The 24,855-nt window shown below is 39.6% G+C and overlaps 2 protein-coding genes and 1 long non-coding RNA gene across 3 annotated transcripts; all 3 read left to right on the plus strand.

Moving 5' to 3' along the window:
* Nucleotides 1–3,341: 3,341 nt before the first annotated feature.
* LOC139147787 (uncharacterized) lies at nucleotides 3,342–6,975 on the plus strand. The gene is made up of 2 exons (XR_011555799.1): nucleotides 3,342–3,689; nucleotides 5,779–6,975. It is a non-coding gene; the product is annotated as an uncharacterized lncRNA (long non-coding RNA).
* A 3,691-nt stretch (nucleotides 6,976–10,666) lies between these two features.
* Nucleotides 10,667–18,005, plus strand: LOC139147788 (uncharacterized). Its single transcript, XM_070718989.1, has 4 exons — nucleotides 10,667–10,801; nucleotides 11,417–11,634; nucleotides 14,255–16,483; nucleotides 17,463–18,005. The coding sequence occupies exons 3-4, from the start codon at nucleotides 16,333–16,335 to the stop codon at nucleotides 17,687–17,689; spliced, it is 378 nt and encodes a 125-aa protein (XP_070575090.1). The 5' UTR covers nucleotides 10,667–10,801; nucleotides 11,417–11,634; nucleotides 14,255–16,332; the 3' UTR covers nucleotides 17,690–18,005.
* Nucleotides 18,006–20,308: 2,303 nt separating this feature from the next.
* Nucleotides 20,309–23,930, plus strand: LOC139148713 (uncharacterized). Its single transcript, XM_070720189.1, has 2 exons — nucleotides 20,309–20,589; nucleotides 23,552–23,930. The coding sequence occupies exons 1-2, from the start codon at nucleotides 20,439–20,441 to the stop codon at nucleotides 23,770–23,772; spliced, it is 372 nt and encodes a 123-aa protein (XP_070576290.1). The 5' UTR covers nucleotides 20,309–20,438; the 3' UTR covers nucleotides 23,773–23,930.
* The last annotated feature ends 925 nt before the right edge of the window (nucleotides 23,931–24,855 follow it).

Below are 24,855 nucleotides of genomic sequence, written 5' to 3' on the forward strand. Positions count from 1 at the left end.
ATGAAGAACAATATTTGTGTAGTGCTACTTGGTATGTATGGGAGGAGATGCAAAGGACGTTATTTTTTCTAAACTGACTATATTTATTTTCAAATTCAGAGATATATTGCTTATTCCTTGAGTTGAAATAATGGTCGCAGCATTCTTACAATGTCGGCCAGTTTAAAATTGCTGGTGATAGTGCGCCATCATCGCCGTGAACGCATGAACGCATTTTTTGACCACCCCCTCCCCCGCATTAGAAAAGTTAAATACCAATGCATGTGTTTCTAAAATTTACACATATACAGCAAGACGAAAGACCTTTCAAATCCTGATGTACCCTGCTAGATTATCATCGGTTATCTCATGACGGTTGAAAAAGGTAAAACCAACAAAATGAAATTTAAAGTGACAACAAAATACAGATATTAAAGCTCACGCTATAACCACAGGGGGCTCGTACTCCTTGTTTATTCGTGTCTGTGTTTGTTTGTGTGTATGTGTTTATGTTTGTTTATTTGTTATTTTTAATAAAATAATAGCGGAAAGCTGTTTTGTTAATATTTGTCAAAAAAGAGCAGTTTATTTATTTATTTGTTTGTTTGTTTGTTTGTTTGTTGATATGTATTTCCGATGGTTAGGGTTAGACTTAGACTTAAGTTAGGGTTAGGGTTAGGGTTAGGCTTAAGTTAGGGTTAGGGTTAGGGTTAGGGTTAGGCTTAAGTTAGGGTTAGGGTTAGGGTTAGGGTTAGGCTTAAGTTAGGGTTAGGGTTAGGGTTAGACTTATTCACTCCCTCTATATATTGAGAATATATAGAGGGAGTGAATAAGTCTAATCCTAACCCTAACCCTAACCCTAACTTAAGCCTAAGCCTAAGCCTAACCATCGGAAATACATATCAACAAACAAATAAACAAACAAACAAATAAATAAACTGCTCTTTATTGACAAATATTAACAAAACAGCTTTTCGCTGTTATTTTATTAAAAATAACAAATAAACAAACACAAACACATACACACAAACAAACACAGACACAAATAAACAATGAGTACGAGCCCCCTGTGCTATAACCAGTATCCAACCGTTTAGTATTGTTTAATTTGGATGGGTATTATGGCAGGTTTTCACTAGAATATCTTACTGGGCAGAATTTGAAAGTACAAGGGGGAGAACACGCGACAGGCTGACGGGGAAAGTGTCAGAGGGGGTGTCTCCTTGCCTGCGTGGAAAATTTTGAGAAATAGATGTATATGCAATATGAGAGGTGTTTTCAATTTGTTTTTTACTAGTAAAGAACACCTCAATGGGGAGAGCACGAGAGGCGGATGTGCCCCCTCTCGCATCGAAAATTTTGAGAAATTGAAGTGTGCAATGGTGCAATCTGAGAGGCATTTCAATTTATTTCGCACAAAAAAAATTAGCAACCCCCTTCTTCCTCTCCACATTTTGAGCAACCCCTTTGCAGATTTCAATTTTTAGCTCATATTTGGTATGTATATAAATACCAAAAGAGCTTATATGGTAAGTCGGTGGCGTCTGTATGTCTGTATGCATGTATGTGGGTATGTATGTATGTGCGGATGTATGTCCGTCACACGCAAAAGCTCCCATAACGCCAAAGCTACCATCTCAGTATTTGGTGTACAGGTAGATGCAGGGGTCGAGATGTGACGTTGTTCAAATGAACATGTCAGTGTCAAATGAGGTAAGAAAAAGGGAAATCCTGCAAATGTGTAGGAGTGGTGGCATGCCAGTGACTGAAACAGGCTACCCCACTGACCTTGAGTCATTTCCTGTCATTGTTTATGAACTGTTACATATTAACAGACCTGCTCAAACTAAGGGGGACTAGCTGTTTCTGCTATGCATGTTGCTAAAGTTGACCTCCAGTACCTAAAGTTTCAGACCTTATTTACTTTTGTCATTCTTGTATTTCTGGTTTAAATATTTCTTGTCGTTTTTCTGGTTGTACTTTGCAGAAATCATTGTCATAACATCAAAGTAGAATTTTCCTGCACTGAACAGATAGAAACAACAATTATTGTTGATCTTTGGTACCCATACTGGTATGTACCAATTCTGATCAAATGTGAGCGACACCGTATCATTGCGGTATTTTTGAGTGACCCCCTCACATTCCTCCGACCCCCAGGCTGTAAATAATGACAGCTCCCTTATGTCGTACCTCTTACGCCACTGGTTCCGCACGATTGAATTACGTCAAAATTAAGTTGTGGTGTCATTTTCTTGAAACTTTGCACAGATATTCTTGGAAGTTTTGCAAGTGCAAAAATGAAATAAAAAATGGGGGTCACCACGCTCGTTTCCATGGAAACGGACGTTAAAATAGCGTCGTTATAAATAAATAAAAATGATATAATTCACTTAAACTGAAGAAAGCAATTATTAAACGCTTAGCAAATGAGTTAATTTTAATAAATACCGAGACTTAAGATCCATATCTATCGAATTTATAGTTTTCATGATGTTTGTAAAGAAATTTTGACACAAGTATCGATTACTTCTATATTCGGTAAATACACATCGTCCAGAAATGATTTGCATACCCTTGTATATATATATCATTACGTGAGACGACCTATGGAGCACGGCGCGGCGGGAGACGCGACAAAGGTTCTGCAAGCGCGCACGCATACATTACAGGCTCCGCGGCGCGTTCGGCCGATGTGGCCGCTGGTGGCGCTCAAGTAAAAGACAGCAGACACTCTCACAAGCCTCTATCGCCATCTCGTTTTGGTATTTAAGGCTGTACAACACATAGTTATCAGTCTTCTCACACAATGATCTGTCAGCATCTGAGTTTGCATTATTGTGGAGTTTATTTTCATGCTTATGTTGATTTGAATAACCCTTCTTAGACAGAATCATCAAAACTCGATACGGACTATCCCTTCAGATCAACAGAGTGCCCGTGATATACGCAGATATGACGATACGTGAATGATGCCGAACGTTGGTACTATGAATATGAGTACTCACTTTCGAGCACTATGGAAGGGTTTTTTTTCCGAGAGTTGTTTTCGACGTTTGCGTGTTCATAATAGCATATCAATTATTATTTAGAGTTTTTATATCAGTCTGGTGGTAAAAATAGTATTTTCAAGATTAAGTGTATTGCCGCTGTTCTTATATAAAGTACCAAGGGTGGACACAAACCGGACACCTGAAAGAAAACTGCTCTGTACGTCAATCAAATTCAAGCGGCAGCTGTCATTGGACAACTGACTCATCACCGATTGGCCCCTCCCTCACCTAATCGGCCTGACCCATTGACCTGTTCTTTACTTTGTTATGAGAGTGTGGGTACAACTATTCACAGTACCCAAAGTCGTCAGAGGTTGCAGCGCCCGCGCGTGACAGAACTGGGAATATAACGCGTCCCTATGACCTTAACCTAGATTTCTCCCAGAATACATCTTTAGCGCACAAGCCACCAGAGTGCAGAAATTGTAAGTCAATTGGCGCCGTCGGTGTAGGCATACGTCTTTGTCCCAAGTGTCCAACTTTCCAGATCCTTACAACAAACAAATATGGCATCCGATCTCAAAGCCATCTTGACGAAGCTATACCAGGAATTAGTGGACATTTACAATACGGGGGATTTCAAGGGTGTATCTGAAGCTTACACTGAAGATTGCCAATATGTCGCGCCAGAAAAACCGATAGAAATCGGTCGGGAAGGCAAGTCAACAGTTTTAGTCTCACCTTTTCGATGATTTCGTGGTGAGGTTCACGCGATAGGCTTTCGTCAATGGACGATTTTACAGCAGGAGTACGATATATTCTAAAACAGGTAGTTGTGTTATGGCTAATTAGGGGCATGACTGTCAAGCACCACGTAGACAACAAATTGTTGATTAGAATCACGCATTTCAATGACAAGGTACAACAACACTCCCTGTGTGAACAGCTGCGGATTTTCTACTATGTTCATACTATCGGATTGGCAAAACGAAATTTTAATTGAGTATGCTGAAGTATTGATGGTAGAGCCTCACGCCACATTCCGGACGACCTTCATTGACCCGGTCACAGACCAGTGCCAGGTTACCTCTTCTAAAGATGAATAAGCGTATTCAGCACAGACCCGCTTTCTTTCCAGAGGTACTTAGTATTTAAATTAAGCGAGCAGAATGTGAAAGGGACAATCTAAAAATACATTTAGCCATGAAAAACTCACCTTACGCATACAGGAATTACAATGGCAACGCGACTATTTGAAAACTAAATCACGTTTGAATATTTGATACTATGATTTTTGAACGTTCAATGTCATATTCGCTTAGTGTTTGCATGCTTAAAAGACGATCGATACAATGTTTGATAAATGCCGTTAACTGGCTTACCCGAAATAAAGTTATTTATTTGTCGAAGTAATGTTGGAGATGTGGTCATAATTGCCCATTCTTCAGTTTAATTCAAACGAGGACAACTGGTGACCATTTTGACATGTGAAACCTCGAACTTTCAAAACCTGAGAAACCACCATGATTGAAACTTGTGCACATGCGTTGACATTCAGTTATCCGTACAAATATCGAATCGTGCTCGTCAGAGCATACTACGTTCCACACAATGACACAACCTTGGTGTACTAAGTATGGCTCTTGTCGTTTTGACCTTGAGCTAAATGTAAAGGACGGTTTTTGCGTGAAAACACCCATGGTCGATCGCTTTCCAAAAGAGTAGTAGACAAGAAACCAGTTCTTCTTCTCGAACTAGTGATAAAAATCAATGCACGTGTTTCCGTTTTTCCATCAAATGTTGTACTCGTTCTGGACCGTCGTGTTTTATTCAAATTTTCAAAATTTCCACACCAGGTGCACGTGTGCACCCTGTGCAAAGTTGTATATACTGTTTTTTTTATCGCCGAAACTGATTGGCTGAGGAGGACGGTGCGTCAGCCCTACGACAATTCTCCTAGATTACAGTTCAAAATAGTTTTGTCGTATTCTGAGACAAGCCCATTTTGTAAATTTAGAATCGCGTGTGACATCAATGACTGGGAGATGTGTTAAGGGAAACCCATCAGAGTTACACCTTACATATGCCAAAGTTAGTGCAGTAATATCGAAAGTGCCAATTTCAGAATTTGACAGGTGCGCCTGAAAGTCAATTTGTAAATACTTGAATCCAAAATCTGGAATGCAAAACATGTTGTAATAAATACTGAATAATAGTTCTACAAAAGACATTGCGGTATTTGAATTTCAGTCAAGATAACAAATCTGCGACCTTTTTGCACTTGACCTTTCCTGTCGGATTTGTTCGCTCTTTTGCACACAGTGTCTCATCGAAATATTAAGATACGCTTAGCATCGTGAATGAAATAATTGCATCACTTTATTAAGGTAGTATGCGTGGTGAAATAATTAAACGTTTGCTAAACTTTCCCAAGTGAAATTTTCAACCATTCGCTTTCAAAATCAAGAATGAAAATCGGCTGGTCACACTTCAATTTTTAATAGCAGAGAAAAAAATTACCTTAAATTCACCGATAATTGAAATTCAAAATGGCCGCCATCCTTGTGTTAACTCTGTGGGGAAGAGTAAAACTTTCGATTTTTGTAAAAGTAAAAGCCGGTGAAAATTGTCTTACACCAAGAACTTTAAAATGTCGCATTCTACCTTAAAGCGCTACTATACTACTTCAGGACTTCTATTGTGGTACGCCAGTCGTTGCAAGTTGCATTGTTTGAGTTGCGCAACAATAATTTATGAAGAATCATTTCAAATGTCATGATTCCTTTGTCTTTTCTTAATGTTGCAGTTTTCGTAACAACGTGCAAAAAATTTCACGCATCTGGATATAAGTTGTCATCGTACGAAGTTCAGCACGTTCACGAATCCCCGGATGGAGAGCTGGCCTACCTGTTGGCGCGTGTCGACGTGACCAAAGCCGATGGTTCGAGCCTGGGCACTGGATCGAACATGATCATGTGGAAGAAAGTGGACGGCGTTTATAAAGTGTGCGTTGACATGTACAACTAAACATAAGCCCTGCAAAAGTGTGTTGGAGACTTGAAGATCTGGGAGCGGTGATTTCTACATGAACATTCCAGATACATCCTTCTTACAAGCTGAACTTCAGTTTTACAGAATCCTTTGACATCACTCTCTGTCCGACACCTTATTTTACTATCATGATTAGCCCTATAAATGAGGAATGAACAAAGGCCAGTTTATTTTGAAATTTTTCTGTTTCAAGAAATAAAGTGTGGCAACTTTAGCAGTCGTGAGTAACCAGTAACAACGATGATTAGACTAAGTGTTGATTGTGGGCTGATGAAAACCTTTTGACAAATCTAAGGCGCATATTTGTGACAATAGTGAGATGACGATCACGTGTCTGAAATCACCTTAATTCTTCAGTTTTCAATATTTTAGCTATCTACACTGGTACCAGAATTCTTCACCACGTGTTACCACTTTTATGCACTGTTGGTAGCTTCTCTGAGGTATGGCCATAGGGAGAATTTCGTATGGAATAAATGCACAGTTTATTGGAAGCACGTGTGATCGAGGCCGGCAAAGTCCCTACTCCAAAACTTGGCGTTTTTGTATATACGATGTAACTCGAAATCTAAATTACTTTACTGGAAAAAATTCATCGTGTAAGTTTACTACTTGATTGAATGAAAGATAAAATCTTACTCTGTCTATCGGAGGAAAGTTCTAACCTTTGACATATTCACGATGATATTTAAACACCCGCAGATCTTTGTATTTCCGCCGTCAATGTACTGGTATGATAGAAAAAGTAATATCAACCGACGTTTATTAGTATCAATACATGCTTGTCAATGTGATGCGGATAATCTAAAACAAATATACTGTTAATTTCATCTGAGTGCCATACCTCATAGAAAGTTACATCATCAAGAACTGTGACGCCAAAGTTGATCATAAATGTATATACTATTGTTTACTCTTGAGTTAATTAAATTTCGGCCAACTTCAAGCTTCACTTTCACTGCCAATGCCTGCATCAAATAGTGGTAAACTGATGTACCATAATCACTGTCGATGTCAGTAAACATGTCTTGTTTGTCGTAAGTGAACGTGAATTTTTTCCTTTTGTTTTAAAATGGAACATCAGTAGCTGAATTGTATTTTAATCAACACGCCGGTTCTGATAATCGAGTTTCACAAAGAGCGATAGAACATTGGAGTTTTAGCGACTGCAAACGGTCCATACATATAGTTCAGGAAAGTTTGTCGTAAAAGTTACAATATTGCAACACAATAACGTCGAGCTTGTTTGGTTCAATGAAACAAATCCATCTTTTTGCCTCTGTCTCCTCCTCCTTCTCCTCCTCCTCTTTTGTTCTATGGTTACACATACGTGCCCGAACGGAGTATGTACTACCGTCTTTTGCATCCCTTTTTTCTTGCAAAATCCCGTCCAAACTCCCTACCAAAGAGCTTAAAAACAGAATCTAACAGTTTTTTATTTGTATTGGTCTGACAGTTCTTACACGATATTCAATTGGTTGCGAGAGTAACTGGGCAGTTACTTTCTCGCTCTGGTGTAACTCTGCGAATCCAGGATACGTTACCCAACTGAACAATTGTAAGCAATCGAGACATATCCCTTTAAAGTTTTACAAGTGTACAATTTTAGCTGCTATCTGTAATACGTAACACTGCTATTCTACAGTAGGTATCCAGGCTGAGCCACAGTTACATTTCAGAGTTCCTCATCGTAGTTCCACAGATCCGTGTCGATGTAGTATTTTCCGTCGATCATCTTCCAGATGTAGACCCCTTTCCCAGAAAGCTCGGTTCCGTCTTGCTTTCCTAGAGTGAAGATCATCGGGGTACAGAGCCTGTCGCCATCGTTGAGAACATCGCTTCCGGAAACGGAGATTTTTACACCGATGTAACCCATCGCTATCATGGCGTCTCTCATCTTTTCCACCCCTGAACAACAAGTGAAAGGATATATGTAGTACCTTCACTGCAGTATACATTGTCGCTTACAGGGCAATATGGGGCACGTTTTCAGCCGCATGAGTGGGAATACTCATATTTATAAGTGTTTTGACCGTTCGTCAAATTATTTTAGCGCCCAGGCCATCTTTGGCCCCTTATTTCATAATTTAAAGCGGTCTATGATATGTATCAAAGATTAAGGCATCATCATCTGAAGAGAGCACCTAACGTAGTCGTCAGTACTTCGCTCAAAGGTCGGGTGGATCGATAACACCAGTTGTAGAAGTGTGGCACAACTAAGAGAGGACCTAAAGTTACAACGTAATGACAGCGACGGGTACTGGTTGAAACTTAATTTCCGTATTATGACACAAACAAAGGAAAGTCGACATGGACAATTTTCAACAAATTAAGGCTGTCAGTTAATAGAAAGAGCGAAATTACGTACCTTCACGCCCAGATGTTACCGCCTGGCCCGGGGCCATCAGTTTGCAGTTACCCGTGAAAAGTTGTTTCAGCGAGTCGGTATCGCCCGAGTTGTAGGCCGACACGAACATTGCAACTCTCTCTTCTATCGCCTTGTAAACTTCCACTTCAGACATGACCGATTGGTAGTTTCGCACGCAATTTGGGGTGAAAAAAAGTGTTGATCGTTCAGAATTTGACGTACCTACGGAAGCTACGCACAGATTATAGTGTATCGTTTTACCGGAAATTTAGTTCGGGTTGAAAGTAAGACAGCCAATTTTCATCATTTCGTCTAGGCGCGGAAGAGTGAATTATGTCACATAGGTAGCAATGCCCATATAAATATTCATAATTGATGAATAGCCTAAAACTTGTTTTGCGAGATCAGAGCATGCGCGTGAACAATAATTTCGTAGTTCTCAATGCTGCCAATTAAAATGCTATATGAACGATTAAATATTAATTCAAACCATCCTTACAAAGCAAGACATATCATGTTACCTGTAAAAAAATAACTAGATCCTATTTTTAGTCAGCAAATATCACATTGTATGTTTTTTAAAGCTAGCTTTAATACTGATCATCCACACACGTGTCGTCCGCCCCTGGAATATAAGCTTGCACATTCATTCGAAAAAAATGTAAGGGACTTAAATGCTTTTATTCAGTTTTTATTTATTGTCAAAGAGTACAGTTGAGTCAGAAATAGCGCAGCCCAACTGTTACTGTCCGAGTTTATTTGAAATGACGAGTAAACACAAAGAACAATATAATTTTGTAATGGCTGTTCGCATCATATAACTGATTTCGCGCGTATTCATTCGTTATCGATTTCTTACCATCCCTTATTTGCTACTTTGTGAACACATTGCACACTCATGTCAATAATGACCTATACCAAAGTACTTTTGTAAAACTTGCTTGTCATTCAATATAATCCGGGTTTTACACAATATACATGCCGTAATATTGAAATGTAGGTAAAAATAGGAGGAATCTGGGCAACTGGATATCTCATGGTATCAACGAAAATGTCAGTCTAGATAGATGTCGCAAACCGCATGTATTTTATTCCTTCGCACAAGTGGACAAATATTCAGACCCTTAAATTGTTCTCAACGCTTTGTCGGTATGCTAGTTGGACTCAGTTTGAAACTTGTGGAGAAAGTAAAGTTTTCACTTCATTATTTTCGTGAAAATCGAAAATTTAGTTTTAACTTAGGGATCGCGGGTATTGCAGCGCTCCTTTGTCAGGGGAACATGCCGGTCACCTCTGACCTCTCCTGGGACCAGGTTGTAAAGGCCTGTGTCAGGCGCCAGATGTCTTGCCAGGAAATTTACTTACTTGATTACAAGTTCGATGAAAATAAAGGCTATTACATCTTAATAATATTCTTACAGAAATGTTAAAACCACCTACAAATAGAATGGTACGTCCAAAACATATACGGTAAATGCAAGTATACAGCTAAGAATCCTACTATACACTTCTGTCTAAAGATTGCAGGATGCATGAAACTTACGTAACAGATATTATTACTTTTTACTTGAAGCAATTTGTGTTATTATTTATAAGTATTATATTAGTCATTTTGTTATTGACCAATAAAATTCAACGAACATAACGTAATGTAGATGTCATAAGAAACACTACTAGGACAATATCATCATTTGATCCGATGCAACTCTCTCATCTATCGACGTATCTGTCTCCTCTCCCAATCTATCACCAGTAAAATTCAACGAACACCATCATAGTAAACCACATGCCTCTTTACCGTAACAGCTTAGCGCTACCCGTTAAAGAGGCTTGATTTTTGCGTAGGTCCAGCGGAGCGGAAACTCTTGCTCGCGAGAATGACGAACACGGATACATGAGCTGGATGGCGGCTGTAAAAGGAGAGAGTGTAGTTCAGGGGAGAGTTGCACTGGGTCAAATGATGATTGTGTCCGTATAGAGTTTCTTATGACATCTACGTTTGTTTTGTAACAACAACAACAACAACAACAACAACAACAACAACAACAACAACAACATAATCATTACGTTTGTTGAATTTTAATGGTCAACAACAACAACATCAAAATGACTAATATAAACATAACAACAATACAAACAACAACAACAACAACAACAACAACAACAACAACAACCAGATTTCTAGCTTCCCTGTCGTACTCCTACGTATATTATATATACACGTGGGTTTATCTGTGCCGGTATCACGTGATCTTTGGGCGTACTGAGTCTGCGGAACATAATCGCGTCCATACGGTACGTCCATTCACTGGCGTCCATTTTATTCTGGAGTAGAACCATTGCTACGCGTTTGATCCAGCGGGCTCTCACACATTACGTGACCATCAACATTAGACCACCGGCCTATTAGGTATCAACTTAGATATTGATTATTAGCATACATGCGAATGTCAACCATTTCGCCTCATAATGTAGGCCTTGACGGTAATTTTTGTTCGAAAGTTTTCTCTCGTCTCAATGCACACAACGATAGTGCATGATCTATATTTTGAACCAAGGTCACTCCGTGTACGTTTGTTGTAATACCCTAGGCTGAAGAGAAGTGCTCCGCTGAAAATTCAACAAAAATTATATACGACAGGGGTGTTAATACTTATGATATGGGCAGTTTACATATGTCTGTTTGTACAAGGGTCAACGTCTGTCTGTCTGCCTGTCTGTTTGTCTATGTATGTATGTATGTATGTATGTATGTATGTATGTATGTATGTATGTATGTATGTGTGTGTGTGTGTGTGTGTGTGTGTGTATGTATGTATGTATGTATGTATGTATGTATGTATGTATGTATGTATGTATGTATGTATGTATGTATGTATGCATACATGCATGTATGCATGTATGCATGTATGTATGTAAACTTTGAGCCCCTCTGAGATATTACCAGTCCTCTCATATGCTAACCTGCCTTTAGATGTAAAGACTAGAATTCGTCGCGATCAAAGTCTGACTTCACTTTTCGCAGTGTCGATTGTGTTTTCACCGTCAAGGCCCAAGGTTGTCTGATAGTTAGAAGCAGAACAAACAAGATGGCCTCGTGTGATGCGAAATCTGTCGTGGCGGCGAGATTCAAAGAGCTGATGGATGCTTACAACTCTGGAGACTTGCAGAGATTAGTAGACTGTTACACCGACGACTGTCAGGCGGTTGGACCAAAAAAACCCATAGTAATTGGACGAGAAGGTAGTTAGTCGCGAAATTTCGCTTATCTTTTTCACATGATTTGAATGTCATAGTGTATAAGGTGGGTTTACCATTCTCTTTGACGATTTAGGTCGCACTAAAATTGTCCAGGACCGGTCGCACTAAAATCTTTGCAAGGTCACCCAGGATATAAGGTCATTCAGGTCAGCGCCCCTGTTTCAAAAATTGGGGGCGAAGACGCAATATATGTCAAAGCAAGTCAGTCACAAGGCTTTTTCATTCCACTTTTGAGTCCGTTAATCGTTAAAAGCTGCTGCAAGTGCTTCTACTGTGAATTTTCCGCAACATTTTAAGCGCGGTATTTGTCCAATACGCAGGATACGCGATAGCCCACAGTACTGTCTATTGACTAGAGGGACCCACCGTCCATGCCAATCATAAATCTACGGCGAGGATATCTTTTTTTGCTTTAATATTCTGCTAAACATTCAAAAACTGATACTATTAGAAATTTTTGGATGTAATGCCTCTCTGGAACCAATTTTGACTAGCACGCATAGCCTTATGGTGAAAATGGTTGTATTGGCCATGCTACCGGTACTTTTAATTGTCTACTTTTTATAATAAAAGATCTGAACGACGATGAAATACTTTAAAACAGTTTTGGAAAGCTGAGATACTGATGTTTCTAAAATGGGCATTTAGTGTTGGAAAAACCCATTGGCATATAACTCGAACGAGTGGATTTTAAATGAATTTTTTTGTTGTAATTTTGTAATTCGCCACATCCCATATTTGTAAAGTTGAGAGATTAATTCAGGGTTTACTTCATTGAGTTTAACCTCCGATCCGAAACAAGGAAGATGATATTAACATTGGATATTTCAGCAATAAAGCACATCCAGCGACGGAATGCCACGAGATTTTGACCAGTTCACGGCATATACGCACGAGAACTGGTCAAAATGAGTGGTATACCGTCGCTGGGTGTGATTTATTGCTATTATATCATAACAGTATATTGAAATTCTGGCATGGAACGTCAAAAACGGATTTTTGCTCAAGCTGACAGCTCGCGCGTATGTCAGCCGTGGTATATAACCAATATACCACGGTTTTTTCGTGTCTCGACCAATCAGATTTGCGTCATCAATATTCTGGCATGATATAATATGTGATTGACTACTTCCTTGAAGCCAGTTTTTATTTGTGTGTATTACAACTTTGTGGCAAACAAAGGCATGTGTAGCATAACGGCTCCCTGATGAAGTAAAAAGCATGAAATAACATGAAACCGATATGTTTGGAAAGCTCAGACACTGCCCTTTCTTCAAAGAAAAGTTCTTGTGAAAGGAAGCGTACGTGATTGAATAGGAGGTCTTTAAGTACAATATTTGTTGTCGTTTTGTAAACTGCTTTATGGGGATTGGTTGACCCTCACTGTAAAAACGGCAAAATTGTGTGACACATTTACAGGATTATTTTAGCTAATTTTTTGAAAGGGGAAAACATTGTAGTACAGTTATTTAAGCAATAAAGCACACCCAGGAGTGAACTGGTCAAAATCGAGTGGTATACCGTCGCTGGGTGTGCTTCATTGCCATTACATCATAACAGTATATTGAAATTCTGGCTTGGAACGTCAAAAATGGATTTTTGCTCAAGCTGAGAGCTCGCGCGTATGCCAGCCGTGGTATATCGCCAATATACCACGGTTCTTTTCGCGTCTCGACCAATCAGAGCGCTGCATTTGCACCATCAATATACTGGTATGATATAATTTGTAATATGTTATGTATTTTTGGTGTCCTATGAATATTTGTATATCTTTTTTTAATATTTGCGTATACGAGGAAGGGCAATGGCCGAGCTATTCCTTCCCTTTGGTAAACTCAACCACCAAATTTCTATTCATTGCTGTAACCTTATCTAATTAAGTTCCCGGAATGGGTAATACATGAAGCACATATCAGTTTTGATAGATATAACTGACCGAACTATTATTGCCTGCACCAGTGCAGGAGATTGACGGCTGATCGTGCTGCACGGTCACGTTTATTTGTTGGTTTGTGCACCTGTCATTTCTGAGATTGTAGCGAAAGCTACTCGATAATTGTTCAAGTATGTAAATGAGCAATGTGTATTGCAGGGATGAGTTTGTGCTTAGGCGGAAAACAATTAACTTTGTATGATGACCTGATACGTCGTACTTTAAAATAATCGACCCTGAATATTGTGCGATTTAAATGTAATTCTAACATTACCACTGACAATGCGCTTTTTTGATCAAAACGAGCAAAACCTAGAATAATGAAGTTTCCCTCCAAGGAACAACATTTTCAACGGCTTGTTAAGGAGCCTAACGTATATCTTCCATTGTGTATTCTTCTGCATGCCTGCATGCATACATGCATGGGTGCATATAGACACACATATACACATATACTTAGATACACAGATACATGGATACATACATAAATACATAGATACATAGATACATAGATACACAGATACATACATAGATACACACACATACATACATACATACATACATACATACATACATACATACATACATACATACATACATACATACATACATACATACATACATACATACATAGTGTAATTGACGTATAATTTTTAATTCTTTTCCCAGCTCTCCTAACTATCAGCAAGGATTTCAAAGAGTCTGGTGCGAATTTGATGACGTACGACCGAATTGATCACCTGCATGTATCGCCCGACGGAGAGATGGCTTATGTGTTGGCCCGTGTTGATCTGGTCAAGGCCGATGGATCGAGCATGGGCCTTTGGTCCAATTTAATCGTCTTTAAGAAAATTGATGGCGTCTATTACGCTTGCTGTGATATGTTTAATTGATCGTGCAGCCAATATTCACAGATTCATGTCGGTTGTACAGATACCTGAGAAGAAAATTCAGGGGCACCTTCGTGTGATTTGGAATTTTTTCTGTGCCTTGGGAGTTGGAGAGGCGATAACACAGGGTATAGCAGCAATTTTGAGTTTCAAATATCGGTAACTTGTAGACATGTAATTAGTTTGTTTCTCTAATGCCAAGTGTTGTACGACGATTCTTGATTGTTGTCGTTTATTAGGAAAGAGAGTGATTAAAACTTGTCCTGAAGAAACTTAAGCAAACCTTTTTCACTTTCTGTCTTGCGCCCCTTAATACCTCAATGTACAAATGTCCTGGAGAATTAGCTACCTATCTGGTAATATTGTGAATTTATGTTTATTAAGATGACGTTTCCAAATAAATTATTTTGGATGCTTAAAATATTTCTGAACAACCATACGAACACTGTGTACAGATCTCAACTTAAGATCCTTCATTGGGTTCCAGTTCAAATTTAGCATGTTGGATACATGCATGGGGAATACGAGAAACTGTTCTTGGTGTTGTCAAGGTCCAGAATAATTTCAATGTAGACTGAGTGGGAAAATACAAATGTAATTCACATAAGACATTCACTGCATGTTGGGACATCCTGATGTTGATTGCGAGAAGAAAAAAACTTTTCATGAAACCATGTGACCCATGATTTTGTTGCATTTTTATGATTTAGTCTTAGGGTTTTGGGTCATCATTCTGTATCTCCCCCCCCCCCCGTCGAAAAAAGTGCGACGTTGGTTTCCAGGAAAGTCTAGCACTGAAAGTGACTGATGCATTTTCAAGTTTCCAAGATTCAAATATTTAGAAAGGAATAAGCTTTGTCGTTTTGCGCCATATTATGTTCTCAACAATCGAAGGAATAAAAATTTCAAGTATTTACATGTAACAGAAGGACTGCAAAGAGTCGCTTGGCGATGACGTAGTTCTATGGGCCATTATAACGAATACACATTTTTCTCCATTGAAGTACAGTACTGATAATATTGATGCACGAGTTTAGATCATGACCTGACAGCGTATATACATGTATCACTTTTTGATCTAGTTGCTGGGATTATGGCCCATAAGGGCGGCGTGAGTTAGGAACGACTTCCTTCGACCCTATACTAGCGGAAATCATGTGATTTTTACATTGAGAACACTACCAAACTTATACATTAGGCCTATAGGACAAGTAGAGACGTCGATGTCAAAGTTTGTGACAGAGTGAAAGATTTCTTTAAAAATTCGTGTCGATGTCAATGTTGGTGACAGAGAAGGTACTGTTTCTTTTAAGGTAGAACGCGCCTCGGGGACAGAAATTCGGGCTTTCAAATTTTACCAATTCTCTTCTGATATACCACTTGTTGGGGTTCATTTTAAAGCTTTTGATGAAAGAAAAGTTTTCACCGTCTTAGTTTTTCGAAAATCTAAAATTTATTTTTAATACACAGATTTAACACCGGGATAGTGGCCATTTTGAATTTCAAATATCAGTAAATCGTCGGTAATTTGTCTCTCAGGTATACCATAATTTGCACGTTGACCACCGATTTTTGTTCTTGATTTTGAAACTGAATGGTTGAAAGATTACTTGAGGGACATTTGAGCAAAAGTTTAAGTCTTTCACTTTCGAGGCGCATACGGCCTACTACCTTAAAAAATAGGTGCGACTACTATTTGGAGTTGCGCAGCCCGAGCCGATAGGGCGCAAACGGAAGTAAAAAATGTGACGTTTTGCACCCGATGAACTGTATAGTATGATTGATATCGGATATCGTGATAGTTACTAGATTCCCGACAAGCGTCATTTGATCTCCCCCCCACCAACATCGCCCAAGATGACTTCTGATTTGAAAACTGTCCTTGCTCAACGAATCCGCCAGGTAGAAGACACATTCAACGCCGGCATGTTCCGAGAATTAGCGCAGTTCTACTCGGAAGACTGCCAGATTGTGGTGCCGGACAAAGGTGTCATAATTGGACGAGAAGGTGAGTTAGTTGATACAGGGAAGGTGATCATGTGCATCGATAAATACATGTGTTTCATTGTTTGTTTGCCTGCCCGTCGTTCGTTGTACTTCTGTTTCTCGCTGACTGTCAGTACAAGAGGTGGCTTCGTCGATACTCACGGTATCATGTTGTATGCTTATACTTATAATTTAATGGAGAAAAGGGTGCAAAGTTCGAGTTGAGTTTGCTTCACCTCGCTCCGTCTCCTTGACAGTTCTGCTTAGAATGTTTACATAAAGTTGACATGAAATGAGGTCAGCCCGTGGACAGTTGCCATTTTGTTATGCTTGAAAAAAAATATTTAGCTAATTGTACGTTCAACGCAAGCAGCATCTTCAACATCGAAAGGTCGTGACTCATTTAGGAAACCCTAATGTTTCATTCTGTTTTGATAAGTTTTCGTTTTCGATCAAAACCCTTACTGACGACGTGATCTTAGAAGCTTTTAGCTCAGGAGCTCACTTGTTTCACCAATCATAACAAACAAAGTCAGCAGCACATATTTGCTGGTAAACTTGTTTCGCATAGGCCAATCAACTATACAAACAACAACAACAAAATAACAACAACAACAACAACAACAACAACAACAACAACAACAATAATAACTTTCTTAGCTCTAATTTTGATTTAAGAGAGCAAAATGAAATTGCCAAACACATGAAAAAAATACATGACTATAAAACAAAATAGACATTTTAAAAGGAAAAACATTTGCCAAAGTTGAGTCGGAAAAAAAGGACAGGAAAAAGTACAAAATCGCACTAAGAGACATAAACACCAAAAATCAAAATAAAAACTAATCAAACTTTGACATAGTGCGTTTTGTGAATTTGGCGAGATTTGAAATTTCGGGGAGATCCTGCTCTTGAACAGCTTCTCAAACCTACACTTTTAACTGCAGTTTCTCGTTTCTTACGCATGCGCACTCACATCCTGCTTGGTGACTCTTTTTCAGCTCTTGTACAAGAATGTGTAGAAGGCGTAAAGGTCGCTGGCCCTAAGGCCTATAGATGTGACGTCAGAGAGTTCCACGCCTCCCCCGACGGCTACATGATCTATCAGATTCTACACGTCGACCAAATTAAAGGAGACGGATCAGTTGTAAAAAGCAAGAACAATTTGATTGTGTGGAAGAAAGTGGACGATGGAGATTACAAAATATGTGTTGATATGTCAAATTAGAGAACTATGGAGAATTGTTGTTTATTAGTTTGTTTTTGAGTCAAAATACGGCGAACGTATATCTGTGGTCAGAAATCGTTACGTTATTGATAAGAAGCTTGTGATTTTTGTAAAGATAGATTAATTTTCTTTATTTTGCCAAAAATTGCCAAATGATTGTTGTGCTCATTTTTATGATGTCCAAAACAAGTTAACGACAATACTTGAAGAATGTAAAGTCATGGAGGTTAATTAAATGAAAATGAACTTTAATCCGTTTTCCTTAAAATTGTAATTTTTATGAATTAAGAAAAGTTGATCGCTATCAGTCTCAAAATTATTCCAACATTACTGAATGAAAGGATGTATCAAAAATTTCGGAAAACAGATCCACGCTATCTCCGTAACATGAGTGCAAGTTTACAGTCTTTTATTTTTGCAGTCATTTGCTGGTCGTTGAGTGAACTCATTTCCACTTTGATCATTCGATTTCATGTACAGGTGGTACACACCTCGACAAAAAAATCGAACTCTCAAATTTTGTCAATGCTTTCTGCTCTATTACTCGAAGAAGCTCAATTTAAATCTCTTGGAGTAAGAAAAAGTTTCATCGTCATATTTTTTTAAATCGAACATTTTATTTTTCCCCAGATCGTTAACACAGGGATAGCGGCCATTTTGAATTTAATATCGCTAAATGTTTGGTAATTTGTTTCTCCAGCTCCGATTTTGCGCGATGACCCATATTTTTATTTTTGATTTTGCCAGAGAATGGTGAAAGCTCCATTAAGAAAAGTTGAGGCAAAAGTGTAAGTCTTTCACTTTCGAGGCGCATACTACCTTAATGAAAGTGTAATTCGAATGATGGTATGTCAAACCTCTTAACTTAACTGCAGGTTGATTGGCCTTCCCTGAATGTTTAAACCTTTCATTCTGTACATCCAAATCCACATCTTAACATCTGATGTATTCCAGGCGAAACAAAAATTAGTTTCCTTTGATATTTCTGATGGACTCAATTGACGAAACGAAACGTTTATTCAGTACTTTTATGATCACATTGACATAGTGTGCTCTGAATCCTCTTTATCCAAAAATACTAATGATACAATCCGACAGGAATGTTTCTCTCATACTACTAAGGTTATTGGGTGACTGATCCACCGACGACGGACAATTTTCACCAGACGGGGCCTTTTTACATTAGGCCACCCCTTGTGGCGAAATGAGGCAGGGGACGCAGGTCTCAAATTCCCGTATCTCAAAGGCCGGCGACAAATAAGCTGGGCCTTGGAAGCGGGAATGATGGACGGTTACCATGGAAGCAAAGACTGCAAATGACCTCCAGACAGTTGATTTTTCTCTCCCTGGTTATAGTGCTAGTGTATCGGGGATTCTCGTGTATATGACGTAGAGTCAGCTGCGGAAAATTTCTTTGTTTGCTGCGATTTCTGAAGTTTTAGCCGATCATTATGATAACTTGAGCCCTTATATACATGTGTAAAACCATTCACAGTAGAATGTTTACAGCTAGACTCATGTATCATTCATTGGAATGCTTCTTATATAAAGTTATTTCTCTAATCTATATCCTTGCACCGTGACCTTGATGTTTATTCTTTATTATGAAAGAGAAAGATGTGAACTTTGCTTGAGGAAAGTTTCAGTAAAATCATAGTCATAATAAGTTCCATGATGTACAAAATCAACGTGACAAACACAAACAGCACAGCACTAATAGACAACGAACAAGTACCGGTACACACAACGAAAAAGTCAAATCCATAGAAGGAAAATGTATAGACCTCCGGTAAAAATGCTACGAAAATAGTTGGCACCCGACACATACCAACCTGTAAGTAAAAATATTGGGGTTTTTAATCCACAGACAAAAGTTTCCGATGGCATCAGTGACAATTTGGTTATCTTTCAGTCCAAGACAAAAAAGCGTTTGAATGTAGAGACAAGCCTTTTTTTTTCTTGAGTAACCCTGATTTGCAAGCTTGCAAGAGAGATGGCTGTGTCTCCTCCCACACAAACACCATATGAAAAACATGCCCAACATGTCCAAAATATTTCAAGGTGCGTATTACCTTGCGGTAAAATTGGAAATAATCTGTGGCATCCTATATGTCTACAACCGTTTGACAAGTGCCCTAAGTAAATGCAAAAAACTTGACCAAAACGCCTGTCTCTAATAATTCAGGTCAAACATAAGAGTAACCAACGGGGAGCATTAGAAAAAAAAACATTGCATAGATTGCAATAACATGTAACGGAAACGAGTATATGCGGTAAATATTTGGAAGGAGGTACAGAAATAAAAAAAAATAATTTTCTTTTCTGGGTTCTCAATTTGAATAGGTAGATTTACACATTTTCCCGTGACTTTTTTTTTCATGATGATGATGTCTGCACAGAAAAAGTAATTACCGGCGTTCAATGAGTTGCCTTTGAATTGGAAGGCCCGAGCGAAATCGATAGCAGCATAAGTATAAAAAGTTATTTCTATGAACCTTAAATGGCATGATGGAATTTATAATATCAATGCCCAATGTCAAAGAGGTCACGCTCCCATAACCTATATAGCTTGCACTTTACATAGTTCAGAGGCAAACAACCAATGATCTCCCAGAATCCATCACTTGCTTAACAGCCAAGAATCCGAGCAGTACAGTAGTTATCTCAGGCTGTCTCAAGTTGCCGCGGTCCAGATTTCGTTTCCTTGACGTTCCAGGTCAGCTAAAAAAAAAAAAACAGGTCTAGCAACATGGCAACTGATGTCAAGTCACAGGTTGAAGCAAGATTCAAGGTGCTGATGGATGCTTACAACGCCGGGGACTTCAAGGGCGTATCTGACTGTTACACGACCGATTGTCAGTGTGTGGCAGCTAAGAAAGACATCACCATCGGGCACGAAGGTCAGTCACGGGAATCATTGGTCTATCATGCGAAATTTAGATGGGAATTCTCATACATAGCCAGCGGCTACACAGAAAAAAACGCTTATCCACTGAACATAGAAAAGTAGGTCAACCCCATATGTACCATTCTTTCGGCGCTTATCCATCAGTGAGCAGTCCCTGGATAGAACAGGTGCAGCCAACGGAGCTATTCATCGAAAAAGCTGTTCCAGGAGCAAGTTTTGAGGGCAGGGGAAATTTTATTTTGCTCTGGCAGGGGACATGTTTTAAGTGACAGGGGAGCAAATTTTCGTTTTTTTGTAGGGCAGGGCAGATATCGGTTGATTGTCCTGGGGACAGGGCTTGGCGAAAACGAAAAGAGGGGAAGCTACTCTTAAACGGGGACGGGGAAGTTGAGCCATGGTGTTTCCGGGGATGGGGACACAGGGCAAGTACTTATAACTTTTATGTCTGCAGGGGAAGTGGAATGACAAAATTTTGAGGGGATTTTTTCAAGGGCAGGGGAAATCGGCAAGTTTTTTCGCCACAGGGCAGGGGAGCTTTAAAACTTCACAGTGGGGAGGGGAAAACGGCAAAAAATAAGTGGGTAGTGGGTAAAAATGAAGTTTGAGTGCGGGAGGGTAGGTCGAAAAATTTTAGTGGGAGGGCAAATTATGAACAGCTAATTAATTACCCCCTTGACTTAAAATTAGTCAGTTCACATTGCTTGCCATACACAATATGTCTTATCATAGTAAGGACCCCTTTAAAAGTAAAATTGTTCGTTGGCTGCACCTGATAGAAATCCTATTATAATTGTTGAATTCTGTTTGGGCGTAACAACTGCAATTTAATTTTGATATGTGCATCAAGTAAAGATTAGTTCAGGCATCCAATATTTCACTTTTACTGAAGAGCAGCTTCATTAAGAAAGACGTAAACATCATATTGCTCTTTTGTCTGAAGAAAACGCCGTTCCCAGACGCAAAAAAGAGACAAAAAAACCAGATTCCTTTCGCTCTGAGTATGCAATCTTTTTCTCCATCAATACACAGGAAACGACTCAATGTAATCAAAGGCAATTCACATTTTGCCAGGGACGTAATAGCAAGTGGCGGTCCGATGCTGACAGTGTGATGTTTGGCCCGTACGGAAATCAATGACAAATATGTCTGTCAAAAATTTAAACATGAGAAAAGCAAACATGGTAAAGATGGCGGTTCCTCAATAGCTTACTGTGCTAGGATGCGCGACCCTGTAAGGCATCTCAAAAGTTGTTATTCCAACATAGAAGTGACAGTGCAGCCGTGCACTGGTGAAGCTGGCACTCATTGTGTATAAACGTCAAAACATTTCAACAGATCGTGTCGTCTGTAAGTTTCTTTCAAAACTCGTTGTATAAAATGTCATTTTTCAATGTCTGCCGCCCACGTTGCAGACAAACAAACACGGCACGTTTTATGCATGCAGCAGCCGACCGTCGCTGCTGAAAGCCAATTACTGATGAACGACATTGTGCACACGCCAGCAAATACAAGGGACTCAAATTGAGGTTAACAGGGTCAGGGTGTCCTGTCAGCTCATGCTCATTCCCCACCCCCCCCCCCCCAACGGGCCACAGGCGCTTGGCACATTGCTGGGATAATAATCGTATTTAATATGTAGAATGTCTATATACGACTTGATTATTCAGAAAAAGAATCACCGTACGTGAGATATTAGTGTAGGCCTATAGGCCTACATGTTGACTGGCGAATTGCTATGGCTGCCTGGCTCGGGCCAGGCGAACGCACTGCATAATCATCAATGAGTAGAATGTCTACATGACTTGACTATCTAATAAAGAATAACGGTACGTGATATTACTGTACATGTCGGCTAGCTTAACCGAGCGTCTGTAGCTGCTGGGCGCCTGTGCAACGGGCCTTCGATATCACGCGATCCGGTGCTGACTGGCCGGGAAGACACATCTCGGCATGGAGGTAGCGCACAGGTCTCCACGGTTACAGTCAGTAGCAGGCGCAAAGTCCGTTACATGCCAAGTCCGTCGACCAAAGGTACGCCTGAAGGCGTCAGGCAGTCAACAAGTGACTGAACCTGGCAAATGGTGGCGTACATGTAGATTTAGTCAACCAGCCTATGTTACAAGAAACTGTAACCAAAGGCGTTTTCAGTGTTGTTGAGTGTAAATATAGCATTTGAAAAAATTTCGGGCGAAATAAAATTTTGGCGGGGAAAGTAAAAGCTGCTCGCAACTGTCCTTTGAAAAACTTTCCCAACCCCCAGTTTCCCCTCTCCCCTCTTCACTATCAAAACTCCCATTGTGCCTCTCTCCAGACCAAAAAATAAGAACTCTCCAGTGCCCCTAACTCTTAGAAAACCAAGTTTCCTACGGTCTCCTAATAATCAACACATGGTTTTGTGCTTCTTATTGAACTGTGCTCTCTTGCCGTCTTTCAGGTTCGTCAGAATTTTTTAGGTTGACCGAAAATACTAGTTCGCAATAAACTTTGACTGGCGACGTATATTTATGAGTTCAGTTTTTGCTAGCTGAAACAAGTTGATGAAGTGATGTTTATCTGAGACGTGCCCGCATCCGATTATATCCGCCTTACCCACTGTTCGTTTTTTCAAGTTGCATACTGTGAAAATAAAACACTGACAATATTCCCGCACACTGACATAAGGGAGATTCTCTCTTTCCCGCCCACTGATCGACTAAAATAAATGGCCCACCGCCATCGAACCGATTCTTGCAATTTGCTGCAAAAGCACCACCATATCGTGCATTTGCATCTGAAAGGTGCCACTTGTTGACGCCGGAGGAAAAAGAGAGCGGGTGACCTCATGCCAGGTAAACATTACCCCGGTCAGTCACAAGCCGGAAAATAAGTAATTAATAAATAATTGAGCATTCTTTGCAACGTAGCAGCCAATTGATCTGTTCTTAACCATTTCTGAATTGTTTTATTTTTGACAGCTTGTAGAAAGGTCTGTCAGGAATTCCTGGACTCCGATGCGAAGACCTTGGAATATAAGATCGAGCATCTGACCTCATCACCCGACGGGGAGTTGGCCTACCTGATAGCCCGTGTCAGTATGTTCAAGGCCGACGGTTCCAGCGCCGGCATTGCCAACAACCTGCTCATCTGGAAGAAAGTCGACGGTGAATACTTTGCCTGCGTTGACATGTTCAACTAAAATTCGAAATCGTGTCTGATGTGTGTACCTGCCATTTATGTGCTTCTGATATCGAGGTCACAGCGAATTGATCGCATTCTGAGTATTGATACACCACATTTCCTTTAATGCCTATAGCTTTCCAGGCAAGTTGAATAAAGCCTAACTGTTGAATCTAACGTGATTTCTTGTGATTTGGTCGTTATTATGTTTATATTACGAAACATGTATAACTGCGAAGGACAACATGTACAGAGAACATCGCTGACATCATTACATAGCAAAGTATCACGTGATAGGTTTGTACTATACTCAGTGTTAATTGAAAGCGTCACAGTGAAGCAGTTTACATGAAAAGAGCGCCGAATTCTGGACATGCATCTCACAGCAATCATTCATTGTTCACTACTTTTCTTGAAGTAGACCAGAATACCTCTCTTCGATCAAAAGTCGCTTGCATCAGAAACAACAGCTTTTACGCTTCACAAATGAGACTACTTCTATTGTTGTGGCGCAAAGCACCTTTATTAAAAAGGTTAAGTTTATATACATCAGTCCTGTTAAAGCTCTATTCTCTTGCTGACAAAATCGTTCCGAATTGCGCAGGGTTCAACTTATCAGCACATCCAGAGAGAGAGAGAGAGAGAGAGAGAGAGAGAGAGAGAGAGAGAGAGAGAGAGAGAGAGAGAGAGAGAGAGAGAGAGAGAGAGAGAGAGAGAGAGAGAGATGTATTGAAGGCGAGTAATATGATTGGATGTCAGTAAATGGCGGAGTTCAGATACATTGATACTTAATCGGTACCAGAAAAGTGTACCCTGTCAAAAGAAAGGATTTTAGTTTCTTGTGTCAAAAACCTCGTCATGCAGTGTTATGCTGGGTCAGAGTTGAAATGGTATTCCAACGAATATCAAGCCTCTTTCAAAACGAATTTAATGATTTTATGCAAAGTAGTGATAAGAAATACATTGGAGATAAAACGAGATAAATATCTAAACTTGTCATACTTGGGCCTCAGCCCAAGTACATTTGTTTTCATTCCGTGGGAAAAAACTCTGTAAGGTATAACCATTTCTGGCTGAGACCAGGGAGGGCAAAATGTCTTGG

This window comes from Ptychodera flava, chromosome 13, assembly GCF_041260155.1.
Source record: "Ptychodera flava strain L36383 chromosome 13, AS_Pfla_20210202, whole genome shotgun sequence".
In the NCBI taxonomy this organism is placed as follows: Eukaryota; Metazoa; Hemichordata; class Enteropneusta; family Ptychoderidae; genus Ptychodera; species Ptychodera flava.

Bases quoted from the DNA above. Each gene is read 5' to 3' on its own strand.
- LOC139147788 (XM_070718989.1), top strand. From the start codon at position 16,333: ATGACTTCTGATTTGAAAACTGTCCTTGCTCAACGAATCCGCCAGGTA. The intron at 16,484-17,462 runs GTGAGTTAGTTG...ACTCTTTTTCAG, and splicing joins TGTCATAATTGGACGAGAAG to CTCTTGTACAAGAATGTGTA.
- LOC139148713 (XM_070720189.1), top strand. From the start codon at position 20,439: ATGGCAACTGATGTCAAGTCACAGGTTGAAGCAAGATTCAAGGTGCTG. The intron at 20,590-23,551 runs GTCAGTCACGGG...TATTTTTGACAG, and splicing joins CATCACCATCGGGCACGAAG to CTTGTAGAAAGGTCTGTCAG.